Source organism: Schistocerca cancellata, chromosome 7 (genome assembly GCF_023864275.1).
Source record: "Schistocerca cancellata isolate TAMUIC-IGC-003103 chromosome 7, iqSchCanc2.1, whole genome shotgun sequence".
Lineage (NCBI taxonomy): Eukaryota > Metazoa > Arthropoda > Insecta > Orthoptera > Acrididae > Schistocerca > Schistocerca cancellata.
Window position 1 is genome coordinate 293,892,927 of NC_064632.1, and position 17,002 is coordinate 293,909,928.

At 40.3% G+C, this 17,002-nt stretch overlaps 1 protein-coding gene across 1 annotated transcript in view; it reads left to right on the top strand.

The window, feature by feature from the left end:
• Positions 1–17,002, top strand: part of LOC126091992 (N-acetylgalactosaminyltransferase 7-like) — an 86,733-nt gene that overhangs the window by 21,239 nt on the left and 48,492 nt on the right. Inside the window, 2 exon segments of the mRNA XM_049907363.1 lie at positions 7,552–7,609; positions 7,611–7,729. Of these exon segments, the coding sequence (XP_049763320.1) occupies positions 7,552–7,609; positions 7,611–7,729 (177 nt within the window).

Here is a 17,002-nt window from a genome sequence, read left to right on the forward strand (position 1 = left end):
ACAGTGCAGTTTGTCTGCACATCTGGATCGAATTGAGTGTGAATACGGTCATTATGAAGTGTCTGGACTAATGACAGGATATGTTCAGCAGATTGGATCATTAGGGAAGAAAGTATGTTGGATGCTATGGAGACTAATTGGAGTACCAGTGTACGTGCCATTGCCTTGGACTTAAAGAATGTCTCGCAGCAGTGTCCAGCGTATTTTGAGTGCCGAGTCTTACTTGCTTTTCATCTCCAAAGGCTGCAGTTGCTACAGCCCAATGACCAACCTGCATGTGTAAGTCTCACTCTGAGAGTTCTGCAACAAAATGGCCAAGAAATGCATTTCCCAGCTTGTGTGTGTGTTCTGTGATGAGGCAATATTCACCAAGTATGGCGTATTTGATCACCACAATGAGCATTTGTGGGCAACAGGAAACCCCCACGGTGTGCATCACTATGCAGCCCATCATCGCCTCACAGTTAATGCGTAGACAAGTTTGGTCAGCGATTGCTTAGTCAGGCTGTACCTTTCACCATCCTGGTTGGCCGCCGCAAATTGCCATCTCTTTCTGGAACAGTTTATTCCCAACTTGCTTGAAGATGTTACACCAAATGTGAAGTGCACTGCGATGGGATGCCTCCTCATTTTAGACTGCCTTTTTGTTGGCATTTGAACAGGCCATTCCTGCATCAATGGATTGAGCATGGTGGACCAGTTCCTTCCTCCCTACACTCACCAGATTTATCGAGCTTTGATTTATTTCTATGGAGAGACACGAAATCTCTATGTATCACGATCCTGAGGATCTGAAGTGGATCTGGTCGCAAAAATGATCGCCCGAGCTGCTGCAATCAAAGCAACTCAAAGTGCGTCTGGCAATCAGTGCCCCGTCTGTGTCAGGCAACAGGGTTGTAGCCTGTCCCCGATGTTATTCAATCTGTATATTGAGCAAGCAGTGAAGGAAACAAAAGAAAAATTTGGAATAGAAATTAAAATCCATGGAGAAGAAATAAAAACTTTGTGATTCGCCGAAGACATTGTAATTCTGTCAGAGGCAGCAAAGGACCTGGAAGAGCAGTTGAATGGAATGGACAGTGACTTGAAAGGAGGATATAAGATGAACATCAACAAAAGCAAAACAAGGATAATGGAATGTAGTTGAATTAAATCAGGTGATGCTGAGGGTATTAGATTAGGAAATGAGACACTTAAAGTAGTAGATGAGTTTTGTTATTTGGGGAGCAAAACAACTGATGGTGGTCGAAGTAGAGAGGATATAAAATGTAGACTGGCAATGGCAAGGAAAGCATTTCTGAAAAAGAGAAATGTGTTAACATTGAGTATAGATTTAAGTATCAGGAAGTCATTTCTGAAAGAATTTGTATGGACTGTAGCTGTGTGTGGAAGTGAAACACGGACGATAAATAGTTTAGACAAGAAGAGAATAGAAGCTTTCGAAATGTGGTGCTACAGAGGAATGCTGAAGATTAGATGGGTAGATCATGTAACTAATGAGGAGATACTGAATAGAATTGGGGAGAAGAGAAATTTGTGGCAAACTTGTCTAGAAGAAGGGATTGGTTGGTAGGACATGTTCTGAGGCATCAAGGGATCACCAATTCAGTATTGGAGGGCAGTGTGGAGGGTAAAAATTGTAGAGGGAGACCAAGAGATGAATATACTAAGCAGATTCAGAAGGATGTAGGTTGCAGTAAGTACTGAGAAATGAAGAAGCTTGCAAAGGATAGAGTAGCATGGAGAGCTGCATCAAACCAGTCTCTGGGCTGAAGACAACGACGACAACAACAACAACAACGAGACTAATCTAATCTAATCTAATGTAATGGTGAAACTTACCTTTTGATGGTGATGTAGAAAATTTAACTCAAAAGTTGCTGAAGTCAATGCAATCCTGAAAAGATTTTTTTACATCTCATTTGGCTCATTTATTTGAAACCTTAATGCTGATAATAGTGCTAGTTCACATATATAAATCAAAAATTTCTTTTCAATTTCAGGAAATCTTGATTGCAGGAAAGCTGCTTAGGATTTCATTACATGTTTACAACGCAAAATACCTGCTCCAAGAAAAGAAGCAAAAACAATTTCAAACTTGAATATTGTAGCAAGCCACTCAGGTGATGGAAATGTTATCCCAGCATTCTAAAGTACACTGATCAAGGCTTATTTTGCTGGTAACCTTACAGTGACTTGACATTTTTCTTTTGTACCTCCTAATTAACTGTCTCGGGTTTTGCAGTTGACTGTGATGATCCTCCTCGTCATATTAAAGCATTGTAGAATCTTCACTGAAACTCACCGAATCATCAAAATCACAGTTGCAAAGCAAGTGGTCATCATTTGTAGTATTGTGGCATGAAACATCAGTTACATGGTTGCACAAATTGCTCAAAATAAAAGTTTTGATTTCTTTCATAGTTTCTTCTGCATAGTTTTCTGAGTGAGAATGTTGAGCTCTATCCTGTGCAACTGAAGCATCAAGAAACAAGAGGTGTGTCTTTTTATTGCCAGACAGCATTAGTATGTAAATTCCGTACTTCATTTTGAATGGAGTATATTTATTATGAAATACGCAAAGAGAATAAAAACTAAAAAACAAATGTTCAAGGCAATCTTTTATCAGACTGGCAGTCAGGATGTACACTGATAAGCCAAAACATTATGATTACTGCCCACCGCGACATTGGATGCCGCCTGGTGGTGTTGTGGGCACATGGCGCAGTTACGGAAGTATGTAAGTGCACGTAAGGGATCACCCTCGTTAAGATATGGGCTGCAAATAGTAAATCCATTGAGATAAGTGATTTTTACAAAGGGCAGATTGTTATTATGCAGAGCCTTTAAGGGAGTATCTCGAAAATGGCGAAGCTGGTCGAATGTGCACGTGCTGCATCTACAAAAAGAGTTAGGACAGTGAAACTACCACTAGACGCTAAATGGTTTGACATGCATGGCTCTTCACAGAATATGGCGTTTGAAGGCTTGTCTGCCCTGTTAAGTAGGATAGATAGTGATCTGAGGCATTTCTGCCAAAAGAACACAATGCTGGTGCATGCAAAAGTGTTTTGGAGCACACCATTCATTGAACATTGTTGAACATGGAGATATGTGGCAGAACACTTCTACCTATTTACATGCTGATTCAATGACATTATCAATTAAGATTGCAGTGGACACGGGATCATTGGGGTCATCTCAACAGACACCGTGATTGAGATGAATGGTGGCTGAAAACATGCAGCGCGCCACAGACGCAGGCTGGTGGGAGCACTATTATGCTGTGGGAGACATTCTCCTGTGCTTACACGGGGCCATTGGTAGCAATCGAAGAACACGCCGACAGCTGGAGCCATCTGCATCCCTTCATGCTTGATGTCTTCCATGACGGTGATGCCGCCTTTCAACAGTGTAATTGTCTGCGTTTTGGAGGCAAAAGTGTGCTACAATGATGTGAGGAACATTGTAGTGAACTCATGTTGATGTCTCAGTGACAAAATTTGCCTGATGTAAACCCTACGGACTCCATTTGTGTTGCTATTGGGCACCATCACTGCATACGCAAATCAGTGGCCCGTTATTTATGTGAATTACATGACCTAAGCACAAACATCTAATCCCACATGCCTCCACAAACCTACCAACAAACTGTCTGATTCCTAATATGCAGAATCAGTGACGTATTTCATTCCGAAAATGGACAAACAAGCTATTAAGCAGATGGTTGTAATGTTTTGGCTCATCAGTGTAGGTTTGACCTGGCACTTCTCAGACCTGTAACAAGTTCAAAAATGAGTTTACCAAGTAAGAAAGGTTTTCTGAAACTGGAGTAGACAGTTTCTTCTCCATATTCACATATTCGTATAACTTCCAAAAACTTTTCAATAGAATTTTCTTGACTACTGAAGTTGCAACTATAATCACTTCTAAGAGATGCTTTCTGGTACCTCAGATTTAACACATCATCTGACAAGTTGATGACGCTTCCATCACAATCTTTATGCAGAACATATCTCGCAGCATGGGCAGTGCTATGAGAAAATGCCGTGCAGCTATGCAAACATTCTGGTGTGCATGACGCTGACAGTGTTGTAACTTTTGACATGTAATAAAAAGCTCACTTACCTGGTGCTGCAGAATATCTTCCATTACGATCTTCATAAATATTGTAATGTCGTGCATTATGTTTCCATCATCAAGATGATTTCAGCAAATGTGGTATGTTTGGGTGGGTGGGATGGGGAGGGGGGGGGGGGGTGGAGGATATACAGGATGTCTCAGGAGGAATGAGCAGTACTCATGGATATAACAGGAACACTCATTTGAACAAAAAATCTTTATGCGTGCCTGTGTTCTATTCTGATTGGTTTTTGAGTTAGAACACATTAATGTATACGTAGTTTTGGACTAGTGGCTCCCGTGTTTGTGTCTTACACAACCAACTAACCTTGTTGCTTTCAACTTCCTTGTTCAGTATGTCTTTCTGCCTTGAAACTAGCCCATTGAACATTCAGCTGTCCGTGATGTGTTGTTAGTGAAGTAGTGGGTGCGACTGAAAGCGTATCGGAGAGAAGCAGTTGTTAACTGTGTTCGTAAATGCACTGAAATGCCACACATCTATGCTAATGAAGAATATGGAGATATGATATATGTTTATGGATTCTGTGATTGATGTAGTGCTGCTGCTGCTGCTCCTGCTGCTATTGAAGAATACTGCCTGTGCTTTCCAAAATGTCGAATTCCTTATTGTAGACCATTTCCCAGAGTCTTCAGCAAATTATGTTTATTATTCCAAGTTCCCATATTTCTTCTAGACATATAATTCAGCAACCTATGCAGGAACAGTGACACATTGACATAGTGCAGAGTAGTCCTACTGCAGCACACACACCAACTTTCTGCACTTATTAGTGTCCCATGAACATGTGTATAGCAAACATTACGTGTGAAAAACTTGTATCCATTTCACTTATAGTGTGTCCATGATGTTCACGTTGGAAACAGCGCAAATGACTTGAATTTTATCACCGGTTAAATGACAGTTGTCATTTGCTTCCATTAATAACACAGTATTACCTAATGAAGCCATATTTACACAGAATGGAATCAACAACACACTTAATAATCGTTGATGGTCACAGGAAAATCCACAAGCTACAGTGGAAACCAAATTCAAAGTATGTTTTTCAGTCGGTGTTTGATGTGGCAGGAACTCTGTTGGAGTGCCAGGGAAAGCTCACAGAGGACATAATCTGCATTGTGAACCGTCTGCTTTTCAGTGCCAAGTCACTACTCGGAGATGTTATTTTCTTCCATTTGTGCAGAGAATTGGCAAGCCTTCAGCATTGGTTTATATTTGGTTAAGAACTGAAGAGATCTTGAATGTCAGTTTGAAACCCAGGTGACTCGAATGATAAGCCTGGCATCTTAAGATTTTTTGTCGTAGTGTAAATCTGCCGTGTGTGTGTCCAACAGTCGTTAGTATTAAAGCTGTTGCCAACTCACATATCTGTAGTTTCCAAGGGGCGATAAGAGCGAAGCCTTGGTCTACTTGTGATTGAAATGTTTGTGTGAACAAGGTGGTGAATATTTTTCTGTAGTTTTTAATACTCCCATACAATTGCACTCACCACCGCAGAGATGTTGGTAAGCATGGGTAGCCAGAAAGTGAGTGTAGATCTAATTGTAACTTGGTGTACTTCAGCCAAGTGTCAGCAAGTACTGTTTGAGTACTGCGTATTCAAGCTTGGGAGCAATATTCCTTAACAGGATAAATCAAGTGCCAGAGCTGAAGTACAGAGTTTAGATGCAGAGGGTGCCCATGATTTGCCAGAGTTTCTCAATAATGTTGTTAAGTATTTTGATTTTTGTAGCTTAATAGATGTTGACTGTAACTGAGTGTTCTCTCAGGCATGATCTCTGGACATTTCGGATTTCTATTGTATATGAGTAGCCTTCCTTCAGAGTAGACTGTGAGCTCTTTTTGGCCAGCTTCTTGTCTGAGTGAACTGTTTGAATCTTCTGACTTAGTGCCACTTGGCTGCAACCTTCCTTTATGGAAATATATAACAATAATTGATAAACCTTAATCAATATGGACTCAAAACTTTAGAGATCTGTATGCCTAACTGCAAGTGCCCAGTCGTCGGTATACCCAAACTTTCTTGATGTGGTTTCAGGCATATCTGATGTGTACAAACTGAGCAGGAGAGGGGGCCAGGATAGATCATTGTGGCAGCCCGTTATTCAGCTTCATTTGTGAACTCATCTTGTTGCTGATCAGTGCTTGGAAACAAATGTAACGAGATATTTTAAACACCTGCATAAAATTTTTGAATTTATGGTACGATAATTTTCTTATAACACTATTGAAAATCTTCAGTAGAAGAAAAATTGGGCTGTAACTTCCTAGCTATTTCTTTGAGTCTGTCATAAATAATAGCTTTACTTGTGGATATTTTAGAGACTCTGGAAGGCTTCTTTGGTCAATCTTTTGTAAGTCAATATTCTTTGTAACAAAAGACCAGAACAGATCTCTCTTCTGACATAAAATCTAAAAGATCTCCAGTTTATGGCTCCTGGTTGATTTGTACTTACATATATCACAGGCAACAGCATCTCAACAGTGACCCCATCTTAACCTCACTGTTGTTCTTGCATTGACTTTGTGTCTGGTTAGCACTGTTCATTATGGTTTCAGAGCATTTTACTATAAGTGCGGACGTCGTCTTTATACGAAGGAGGAAATGAAAGGAGTGATTCATTTTCTGTACTCTGATGGAACTGAAACTGCTGAGATTATTCTGCAGGATGCAGTTGCAATAGTTATCTTAGTGAATGAAATATTTAAGAGTGGATAGATTGCTTTGCAGGTGGACGTGTATGTGATAAAAAGGGTTTGGATAAACATTACGAAAACGGGCAGGAATTTAGACACAGCTGAGTGAATGATTCATGATTGTCATTATGCCAGATTTGATGATACCGTGCACAAGTTGAACTTTAAGCCACTGTTCAGCATGTGCAACCATCTATGAATGTCTTAAACTATCACAAAGTGTGTGATTTTCCTTGAGGATAATACCTGCAATCATACCACTGAAAACAATACAGTGCAAGCAAAACATTGATTTTTAGCTACCTTGTGCACCCACTGTACATTGTGACAAAGCTCAAAGTAATTTTAACTGTTTTGTCCTGCTGAAAGGTGCACATACATGAAGCCTAGCTTTTATTTGGTTTATGAAGTTGGAGTTGGGCAACAGTGAATGTGCATGATGCCACAAAAATTCTTTCAGGACAGAATAAGGGACCTGCCAAGAAATTTACGAAGTACATAGAGGTAGAGGGAGATTATGTAGAGGGATGTTACTTGCAGTGTTGTTTTCCCAGTAAAAAACTTATTTTTTTAAAAATTGTCTTTTTCTTTTTACTTTCCCTTGTATGTTCAAATGCTCTAAAATATTCTCTTTGTTCTGATAATCACTTTAATTATACCATTTCATAGGATTTTTTTGTTTTATTTCTGTCATTCAATTATGCACATAGGACCGTGATGACAGTACCTGTGATTGATGGGATTGATCACAAAACATTTGAGTACAGGCCCTGTTTATCAAGATGGCCACCATTATCGTGGAATCTTTGAATGGGGTATGCTCTACAAGGAGAACGAGTTGCCAACACGGGAAGCATCTCGCCGTAAATACAATTCGGAGCCCTACAAGTATGTATCCACTTATTTTAGAAAGGATGGTTACTTATTAACACAGCATTTAATATACGTTCTTCTCACCAAAACTTCACTTGCGATATTTGTTTGTTTATTATAGGTTTTTAAGTAGTCAAAGAAAATCTCTCTCTCTCTCTCTCTCTCTCTCTCTCTCTCTCTCTCTCTCTCTCTCTCTCTCTCTCCCTCCCCCCCCCCCCCCCCCTCTCTCTCTTTTCCTTCTCAGTGTATTGTCATGTTTGCAGACCAATATACTCATTTACAGTTACACAAAGATGGTAAGTTGGCAGTATGTACATATCTCCCCTTTAAAAATAAAAAAAAAAAGAATTGGCAAAAATGTGCTATTACTTAGTCTATTTTAGTTACTTGTTGAACCACTCTGCACTTGTCTGTATGCCTTTCAAGTTGTTTGTTCTTTACAATGTTATGGTAATGTGACATACACTAGATGGTTGTTAACCTGGCAATTCTTTGTTCATATGGGTGCTGGATTAGCGGCACTGCGAAGTCTTAAATATAGTGTAAACACATACGTATTTTATTTTATTAAATCCAAAGATATGCTCTTTTTCATAGAAAACCTAGTCATGGATTGTATACATGTGCAGAAACTCGCTATGAAACATGTCCTAAATTTTTAGTTGTTGCAGTGATGATATGTTACCACAACATGCTTTATCGCACAGTGGGTTTATTACGGGGTGTATATGCTCCGGAACAACTGAGAAATCCGGGGAAAACCCAGGAATTTGTTCATCTGGGGAAAACTCGCGAATTTTTTGCTGTTTTAATTTTCAGTTAAATTTTTGTAGTTTTGACTGGTAAGAACTGATACTCTAACAAAGAATTTTACTTCAGGTCTTTACTGCTTTATAATACTGCAGCAATAAAACATAAATGGGGGGAAAAAAACAACTTACGTTTCAAAAGAAATGTGTCAAAGGCTTTGAGACAAAGACTATGCAATACTTCATAACGACAAACTGCTTCTGTTGGGCATGACATCACAATCATTAACATTAGGTTCGTTTGAGCAGTCGCACCGGGCTTATGTGCATGTGCATTAGCGTCGCGTATGAGCAGTACCTTCTCCCGCTTCTGGCTACTTGAAGTGCAGCTGGGTTTGGGGCCTACTTCTTTGTGAATCTGGACATATGAATGTGCTCTTTAAGTCATATTATGCATTTTAGTATGGTTTATGAAATTCTGATACTCCTGGAGTGTCCTCCGATGTCCTGTTTCATTTATGGCATAATGTAAGATCTCTTAATGCCATGTACCTATGAACATAAGGGCTACCTACATCATCGTAGATGCGCAGGCATAGTAATGCCTTTTCTGGCACTCTCTGACAACTGCTAAAACAAATTCTAACAGGTCGCGGGAAAATATTACAATTGGTTGTTCGAAAAGCATTACTTTCAAAGTATATTTTATTTTATGCAATGTGCGTTATGTTACGTGTGCAAACATGCTGTGAATTTATTAAATCACAGAGCGTTTGATTTTCATTTAAAGCTTAACACTTTGAGGGCCAGCTACTTAGAAGAATTTTGATCCCAGAAGACCAGACATTTACGTCATTACTTAAAATTTTATTGGCACGTTTGTGTGATGTATTAAAGTGTAACACATGCAAAAAGACAAATATTATATGTGAAAGCTTTGCTTTTCTTGTAGCTACACTATGTTCATTAAGTTAAACCGTTAACTTTCCTATTTGTGTGTTCGCGATACTTAACAGTGATGTTGCTATGAGCTGACTACCTCATGTATCCTATGCTATGAATCATTATGTTTACATGTGACACATCTTCCGAAAGGTGAAAACCAAATTTTGGAGACCATTTTTCGCTGTTGTGTTTACATGTCAATGTCTGAAGCAGATTTGCTAGCCCAGTTAACTATGATGCCTGGAAAACAGCAGATATAGTTTGATTTAGTCAGCAAAGTTGCTATTTCTCTTCAATTAGATGAGGTGTAAACAGCTTCAGTCTTAATATTTCCACTTATCCTTCACAAAAAGCAACTCTGTCAATATTAGCCGAAGTTTTTAAAAACAAGACGAAACCTGACAGCCCAAGCAACTTTTAAAATCTGTTGCTTTTACATGGGAGCGAAAATAAATTGTGGAATTGGAAAACTGGCAACCAGAAGCGGATTTCCAGAATCGATTTTGAAGTGTTTGAGACCACCCAGAAGTGGTACTGGGAGATCAGTTTACGAAATCCGGTTTCGGGAGCCCCATGTAAATGCAGTGAGTATCTGCTATCATCGGCTGGCGACATCTACATCTACATCTACATTTATACTCCGCAAGCCACCCAACGATGTGTGGCGGAGGGCACTTTACATGCCACTGTCATTACCTCCCTTTCCTGTTGCAGTCGCGTATGGTTCGCGGGAAGAACAACTGTCTGAAAGCCTCTGTTCGCGCTCTAATCTCTCTAATTTTACATTCGTGATCTCCTCGGGAGGTATAAGTAGGGGGAAGCAATATATTCGATACCTCATCCAGAAACGCACCCTCTCGAAACCTGGCGAGCAAGCTACACCGCGATGCAGAGCGCCTCTCTTGCAGAATCTGTCACTTGAGTTTGTTAAACATCTCCGTAACGCTATCACGGTTACCAAATAACCCTGTGACGAAACGCGCCGCTCTTCTTTGGATCTTCTCTATCTCCTCCGTCAACCCGATCTGGTATGGATCCCACACTGATGAGCAATACTCAAGTATAGGTCGAACGAGTGTTTTGTAAGCCACTTCCTTTGTTGATGGACTACATTTTCTAAGGACTCTCCCAATGAATCTCAACCTGGTACCCGCCTTACCAACAATTAATTTTATATGATCGTTCCACTTCAAATCGTTCCGCACGCATACTCCCAGATATTTTACAGGAGTAACTGCTACCAGTGTTTGTTCCGCTATCATATAATCATACAATAAAGGATCCTTCTTTCTATGTATTCGCAATACATTACATTTGTCTATGTTAAGGGTCAGTTGCCACTCCCTGCACCAAGTGCCTATCCGCTGCAGATCTTCCTGCATTTCGCTACAATTTTCTAATGCTGCAACTTCTCTGTATACTACAGCATCATCCGCGAAAAGCCGCATGGAACTTCCGACACTATCTACTAGGTCATTTATATATATTGTGAAAAGCAATGGTCCCATAACACTCCCCTGTGGCACGCCAGACGTTATTTTAATGTCTGTAGACGTCTCTCCGTTGATAACAACATGCTGTGTTCTGTTTGCTAAAAACTCTTCAATCCAGCCACACAGCTGGTCTGATATTCCGTAGGCTCTTACTTTGTTTATCAGGCGACAGTGCGGAACTGTATCGAACGCCTTCCGGAAGTCAAGAAAAGTAGCATCTACCTGGGAGCCTGTATCTAATATTTTCTGGGTCTCATGAACAAATAAAGCGAGTTGGGTCTCACGATCGCTGTTTCCGGAATCCATGTTGATTCCTACATAGTAGATTCTGAGTTTCCAAAAACGACATAATACTCAAGCAAAACACATGTTCTAAAATTCTACAACAGATCGACGTCAGAGATATAGGTCTATAGTTTTGCGCATCTGCTCGACGACCCTTCTTGAAGACTGGGACTACCTGTGCTCTTTTCCAATCATTTGGAACCTTCTGTTCCTCTAGAGACTTGCGGTACACGGCTGTTAGAAGGGGGGCAAGTTCTTTCGCGTACTCTGTGTAGAATCGAATTGGTATCCCGTCAGGTCCAGTGGACTTTCCTCTGTTGAGTGATTCCAGTTGCTTTTCTATTCCTTGTACACTTATTTCGATGTCAGCCATTTTTTCGTTTGTGCGAGGATTTAGAGAAGGAACTGCAGTGCAGTCTTCCTCTGTGAAACAGCTTTGGAAAAAAGTGTTTAGTATTTCAGCTTTACGCGTGTCATCATCTGTTTCAATGCCATCATCATCCCGGAGTGTCTGGACATGATGTTTCGAGCCACTTACTGATTTAACGTAAGACCAGAACTTCCTAGGATTTTCTGTCAAGTTGGTACCTAGTATTTTACTTTCGAATTCACTGAACGCTTCACGCATAGCCCTCCTTACGCTAACTTTGACATCGTTTAGCTTCTGTTTGTCTGAGAGGTTTTGGCTGCGTTTAAACTTGGAGTGAAGCTCTCTTTGCTTTCGCAGTAGTTTCCTAACTTTGTTGTTGTACCACGGTGCGTTTTTCCCGTCCCTCAGTTTTATTCGGCACGTACCTGTCTAAAACGCATTTTACGATTGCCTTGAACTTTTTCCATAAACACTCAACATTGTCAGTGTCGGAACAGAAATTTTCGTTTTGATCTGTTAGGTAGTCTGAAATCTGCCTTCTATTACTCTTGCTAAACAGATAAACCTTCCTCCCTTTTTTTATATTCCTATTAACTTCCATACTCAGGGATGCTGCAACATCACGTGACATGAGCTATGATTGGCTTACAAAAGCTTATTGCGGTCTCGATTTCAATGCTTCGGAAGCTAACGTTCTGTGTTTGGTGAAATTTGACTACATACTTTTGTAAGACAAAGGTGTGTAGAGTACATGTTGCTGCAAATCAAAGACCTCTCCAAAACTTTTTTTTTTTTTTTGGGGGGGGGGGGGGGGGGGCTTCATTTCCTAAAGTGGCGGGAGGTTCTGTGCCATTGTATAAAACCTTAACCATTCAAAGGATGGATAAGTTTTACGATCCTGAGAGAAAGACTGTCACTTAAAAGCATATTTTCACCCGGGTGAAAGTGTATTTTTTAACTGGGAAATCCAGGAAATTTGTGATTCTCGAATAATGTATTCCACAAAGATGTCTACAGCTTCAGCACCAGCACAGTGAGGTATAACCATGTTCTCTCCTCCTATGTCCTCACCTTCTCCGCTTTGATCATAACTTTCCTGTAGAGTTTGGATTATCTGTTCGTCTGTTAAAATTGGATCATAAATAGTTGCTCTTCCAGCAACGGCTTTCTGCACAGAATTTCAATATGTAAATAAAAATATTTCATATCCCTGTTGGCCACATGACAAGCCACAGTGTTAATTTTAATCTGACCTCGTATCATGTGGAATGTAGCTAACTGTTGTTCTTTTATAAATAACAGTGTAATCACATATATATTAAACTAAAAATATGATGATATGAGATAAGGGGCGAGTTGTGGTGCCCTGAAAATATTCCAAGTTCAGAGTTGGCATGGCCGTTCGGCAAGCCGGGGCTCTTCAGCAACCATGTGGTGCCGAACATTAGCCAGAACAAGAAGGGTAGCACCTGCGTATGGTCCAGGCCGACTGCATGGCTGGGAATTCCATGTTGACGCTGTGTCGAGGAATGGGCTTTGTGTTTATGAAGGAGATTTGTATGCCGGAAGTGCCAAAGACAGTGAACTTTGTGAAACCATAATGGCAGACATTTCACAGTTCATGTAGAAATTAATAATAGCCAGAGGAATCATGATACCTTAAAAAGAAACACATACATTACCATTATTTGCATGGCGATTCTGATGTTGGAATCAGATTTTCAATATCTTTATTAGTTTGAAGTTTATTACCTGGCTGTAAATTATACAAGTAACACCCAGCAATGGATTTCCAAAGTCTAAATGGTTCATCAGATTTTGTCGATGAACGTGTCTTTAGAAAGCTATTAGTGTAAAGCTAAATTGATATGAATTAGAGGCATGTAACTTGACTAGTACATGAATTATGGTCCAGCTATAGGAATATTTATTTAATTTTAAGTTATTTAAATGTAAATCCAGTATTTCGTAGGTATTTCAATATGTTTGTGAGTGTGTGTTGGCTTGGAGACATGGTGGGAGCACTGTAGCCAATCACAGCGCTCGTTACTACGGTAGGTGACTACTGAAGGCAGTGGAGAGACTATGGAAGTGGGGAAGGAGCATCGGGTCGCACAGGACACCGGTGAGTGCTGGATGGGAAGGCGCGACAGACGGTCGCAGGAAATACTTGGAGAGTGTTGAGCAGTTTGCAAGTGGTTGCGGGAGGTAGAAATATTTCGTAGTGCCGACTTGTGCACTTCTGAGATTTCCATGGCTTCTGCACTGAAGACGTAGTATGCATTTAGAAGTGAATATCTCGCAAGCTATGTTGTTGCTCATAACTAATTATGTGAAGTAGGAATCTATTGTTTCCTGTTATTCAATGTATATTTTATTTGATTGCTGGACCATCGACACCAATAAGTATTTTGCAGAAATAAATGGCATTCTTAAAAATACTTCTGCTATCATGCTCATCATTTAAAGTCGTTAAAATATTACCTGCAGATTTTATTTAATTGTACTCTTTCATTTAGAAATTTCTATGTTACATTCAAAATTCGCAATTGCCGAGTGATAGGAAACTTCGACCATTCAATTTGTGTGTGTATTCATATTATATACTGTAGACTCAGCAGTATTTGACATGTAATGTGGCAACTACGTATCCTACCCCCTAGACAACAAAACCAGCCAAAACTTTTAATATTTCAACTCTGAGTCTGAGGGTATGTAGTTGAGGCCCACCATTAATTTTTATTTATTTATTTATTTATTTTTTGAAAGCTCGCAGGTATAAACACCAGATATTTCATATAACAGAGGAAGCAACCACTCTCTTCAAAGTAGCACCAGTAGTGCCAATTATACTCTGTTAAATTTAGCCTGAGCAAGCACAAATAGCTTACAGGAGTTAAACAATAGTTTAGTTATTAATGCTTTTCTTCGATATACTCTTGTTTGTTGATATAATGTTAGTTTTACCACATCCTTGAAGGTTCTTCTTCACGATGGAGCCTCCAGAACATGATGTGTGAATAAATAAATAAATAAATTACAAAAGGGATAGGATTCAAAAACTGTACAGCAATAATAGTAGAATTTTTAGCACAGAGAAATCACTGTTAGAAATTTTGTACTGCTGTTGTTTTGGACATGTTTGTGCTTTCATAAAGTAGATCTGTCATCAACATGAAAGTTGATTTGAATACCACAGTGCTTTACTAGGCATGGTCCTGTTGGAGATGGTAGTCTGTTGCCTTTCCCCAACCTATGAAGTGACTTCCCTAGTCAGCTACAGGGGACCTACAATTTAACGGGGGTTCCAAATTATAGTGCAGCTGGACATTTTTCATATCTGCAAACATTACCAGAGGTGAAAGAAATGATTAGTGACAGATAAAAATTCTAGAATTTATCTGGGATCGAACCCAAAAGCTTTGGACTCAGTCTCTTTACCACTGAGCTCCACTATGTATTCATAGCCAGTGTAATTAGCCAGCTCACCTTGTAGATGTAGTGCCTACTTTTGCCCTGATTACAGTTAAATACATTGATTCAGTGAAAAATTCAGAAGCATTGGGGAGCCACTCACATACATGATGTTCAACTGCCGTTCACAATTCACTGAGGTTGGTTGGAGCTGGGCCAGGGGTGAACGTGTCACATTCTGTGCTGCCCGGTGGTATTGAGCTCATTTAACATCAAGGGTGTTTGAGGCTTCCTCAAGTAGCTATAACTCAGTTTGCGAATTACACACTGAGGGGGCAAAAGTCACAGGATACCTCCTAATATAATGTTGGATTTCCTTTCGCCCAGCATAATGCAGGTACTTGACTTGGCATGGACTTAACAAGTCACTGGAAGTCCCCTGCAGAAGTAATGAGCCATGGTGCCAATATAGCTGTCCATAATTGTAAAAGTGTTGACAGTGCAGGTTTTTGCAGTTATATCCCATGACTGAAGGGCCTCACGTCAGCCAATCTGGGTGGCCAAATTATTTGCTTGAATCGTCCAGAATGTTCTTCAAACCAGTTGTGAACAATTGTGGCCCAGTGACATAGCATATTGTTATCCATAAAAAATTATATCATTGTTTGGGATATTAAGTCTAGGAATGGCTGCATACGGTCTCAAAGTAGCCAAATGTAACTATTCCCAGTCAACGATTGGTTCAGTTGGACCGGAGGACCCAGTCCATTCTGCGTAAACACAGCCCACAGTATTACGGAGCTACCACCAGCTTGCACAGTGCCTTGTTGACAATTTGCACCCATGGCTTGGCGGGGTGCGTTCCACACTCCAGCCCTACCATCAACTCTTACCACCTGAGGTTTGGTCTCATCTGACCAGGTCATGGTCATGTGGGGTCCAACTGATACAATCACAAGCCCAGGAGAGGCACTGCAGGTGATGTCATGCTCTTAGCAAAGGCACTCATGTTGGTCCTCTGCTGCCATAACTCATAAACACCAAATTTTACCATGCTTTCCTAATGGATATATTTGTCGTATGTTCCACATTAGTTTCTCTGGTTACTTCGATGTTGCTTGTCTGTTAACACTAGCAACACGATGCGTATACCACTGTTCTAGGTTGTTAAGTGAAGGCTGTTGGCAACTGTGTTGTCCACAGTGAGAGGTAATGCCTGAAATTTGATATTCTCAGCACACTGTGGATCTTGGAAAATTGAATTCCCTAACGATTTCTAAAATGGAAAATCCCATTCGTCTAGCTCCAACTACCATTCCACATTCAAAGCCCGTTAATTCCTGTCCTGCAGCCATAATCACATCAGAAACTTTTTCACATGAATCACCCAAGTACAAATGGTAGCTGTGCCAATTTGCTGCCCTTTATACCTTGCGTAAGCAATAGTACCGCCATCTGTAGATATGTATATTGCTGTCCAATGACTTTTGTCATCGCGGCGTAAAGTGTTGAATTGCTTGCTGAAAGTGGTAGGTAGCTGATGTAAATGAACAAATGGGTGCACATGGTCAGTCAGTAAAAATATGTATTGTTCTCCAGTGTGAGATGATTTTGAGATGTACACTGTTTGATCAAAAGTATGTGGACATCCTACATAAAGTCGAATTGATCACTAGATGCAATGAGAGGCAGACTTTCAGTATAAAAGGGGTGGGGGAGTATTTTGTTGTCAGTAGAGAAGCAGCAACAGCAGAAGGGATTAGCCAGGAGAGCTCAGGGACTTCAAACAGTACTAATCATAGGCTGTCACCTGAGTAATGTATCCATCGGGGACATTTCAGCCCTTCTGAAGCTGCCCAAGTCAACTATTGATGATTTGATTGTGATTTGGAAACACAAAGGAACAACCACAGCTAAACCAAGACAGGCAGACGCCATGTACTGACGGGCAGGGACCATCAGGCGTTACAGAGGGAAATTGTAAAAAATCACATGAAATCGTGAATAACTGGTGAATGCTACCGGCGATCCA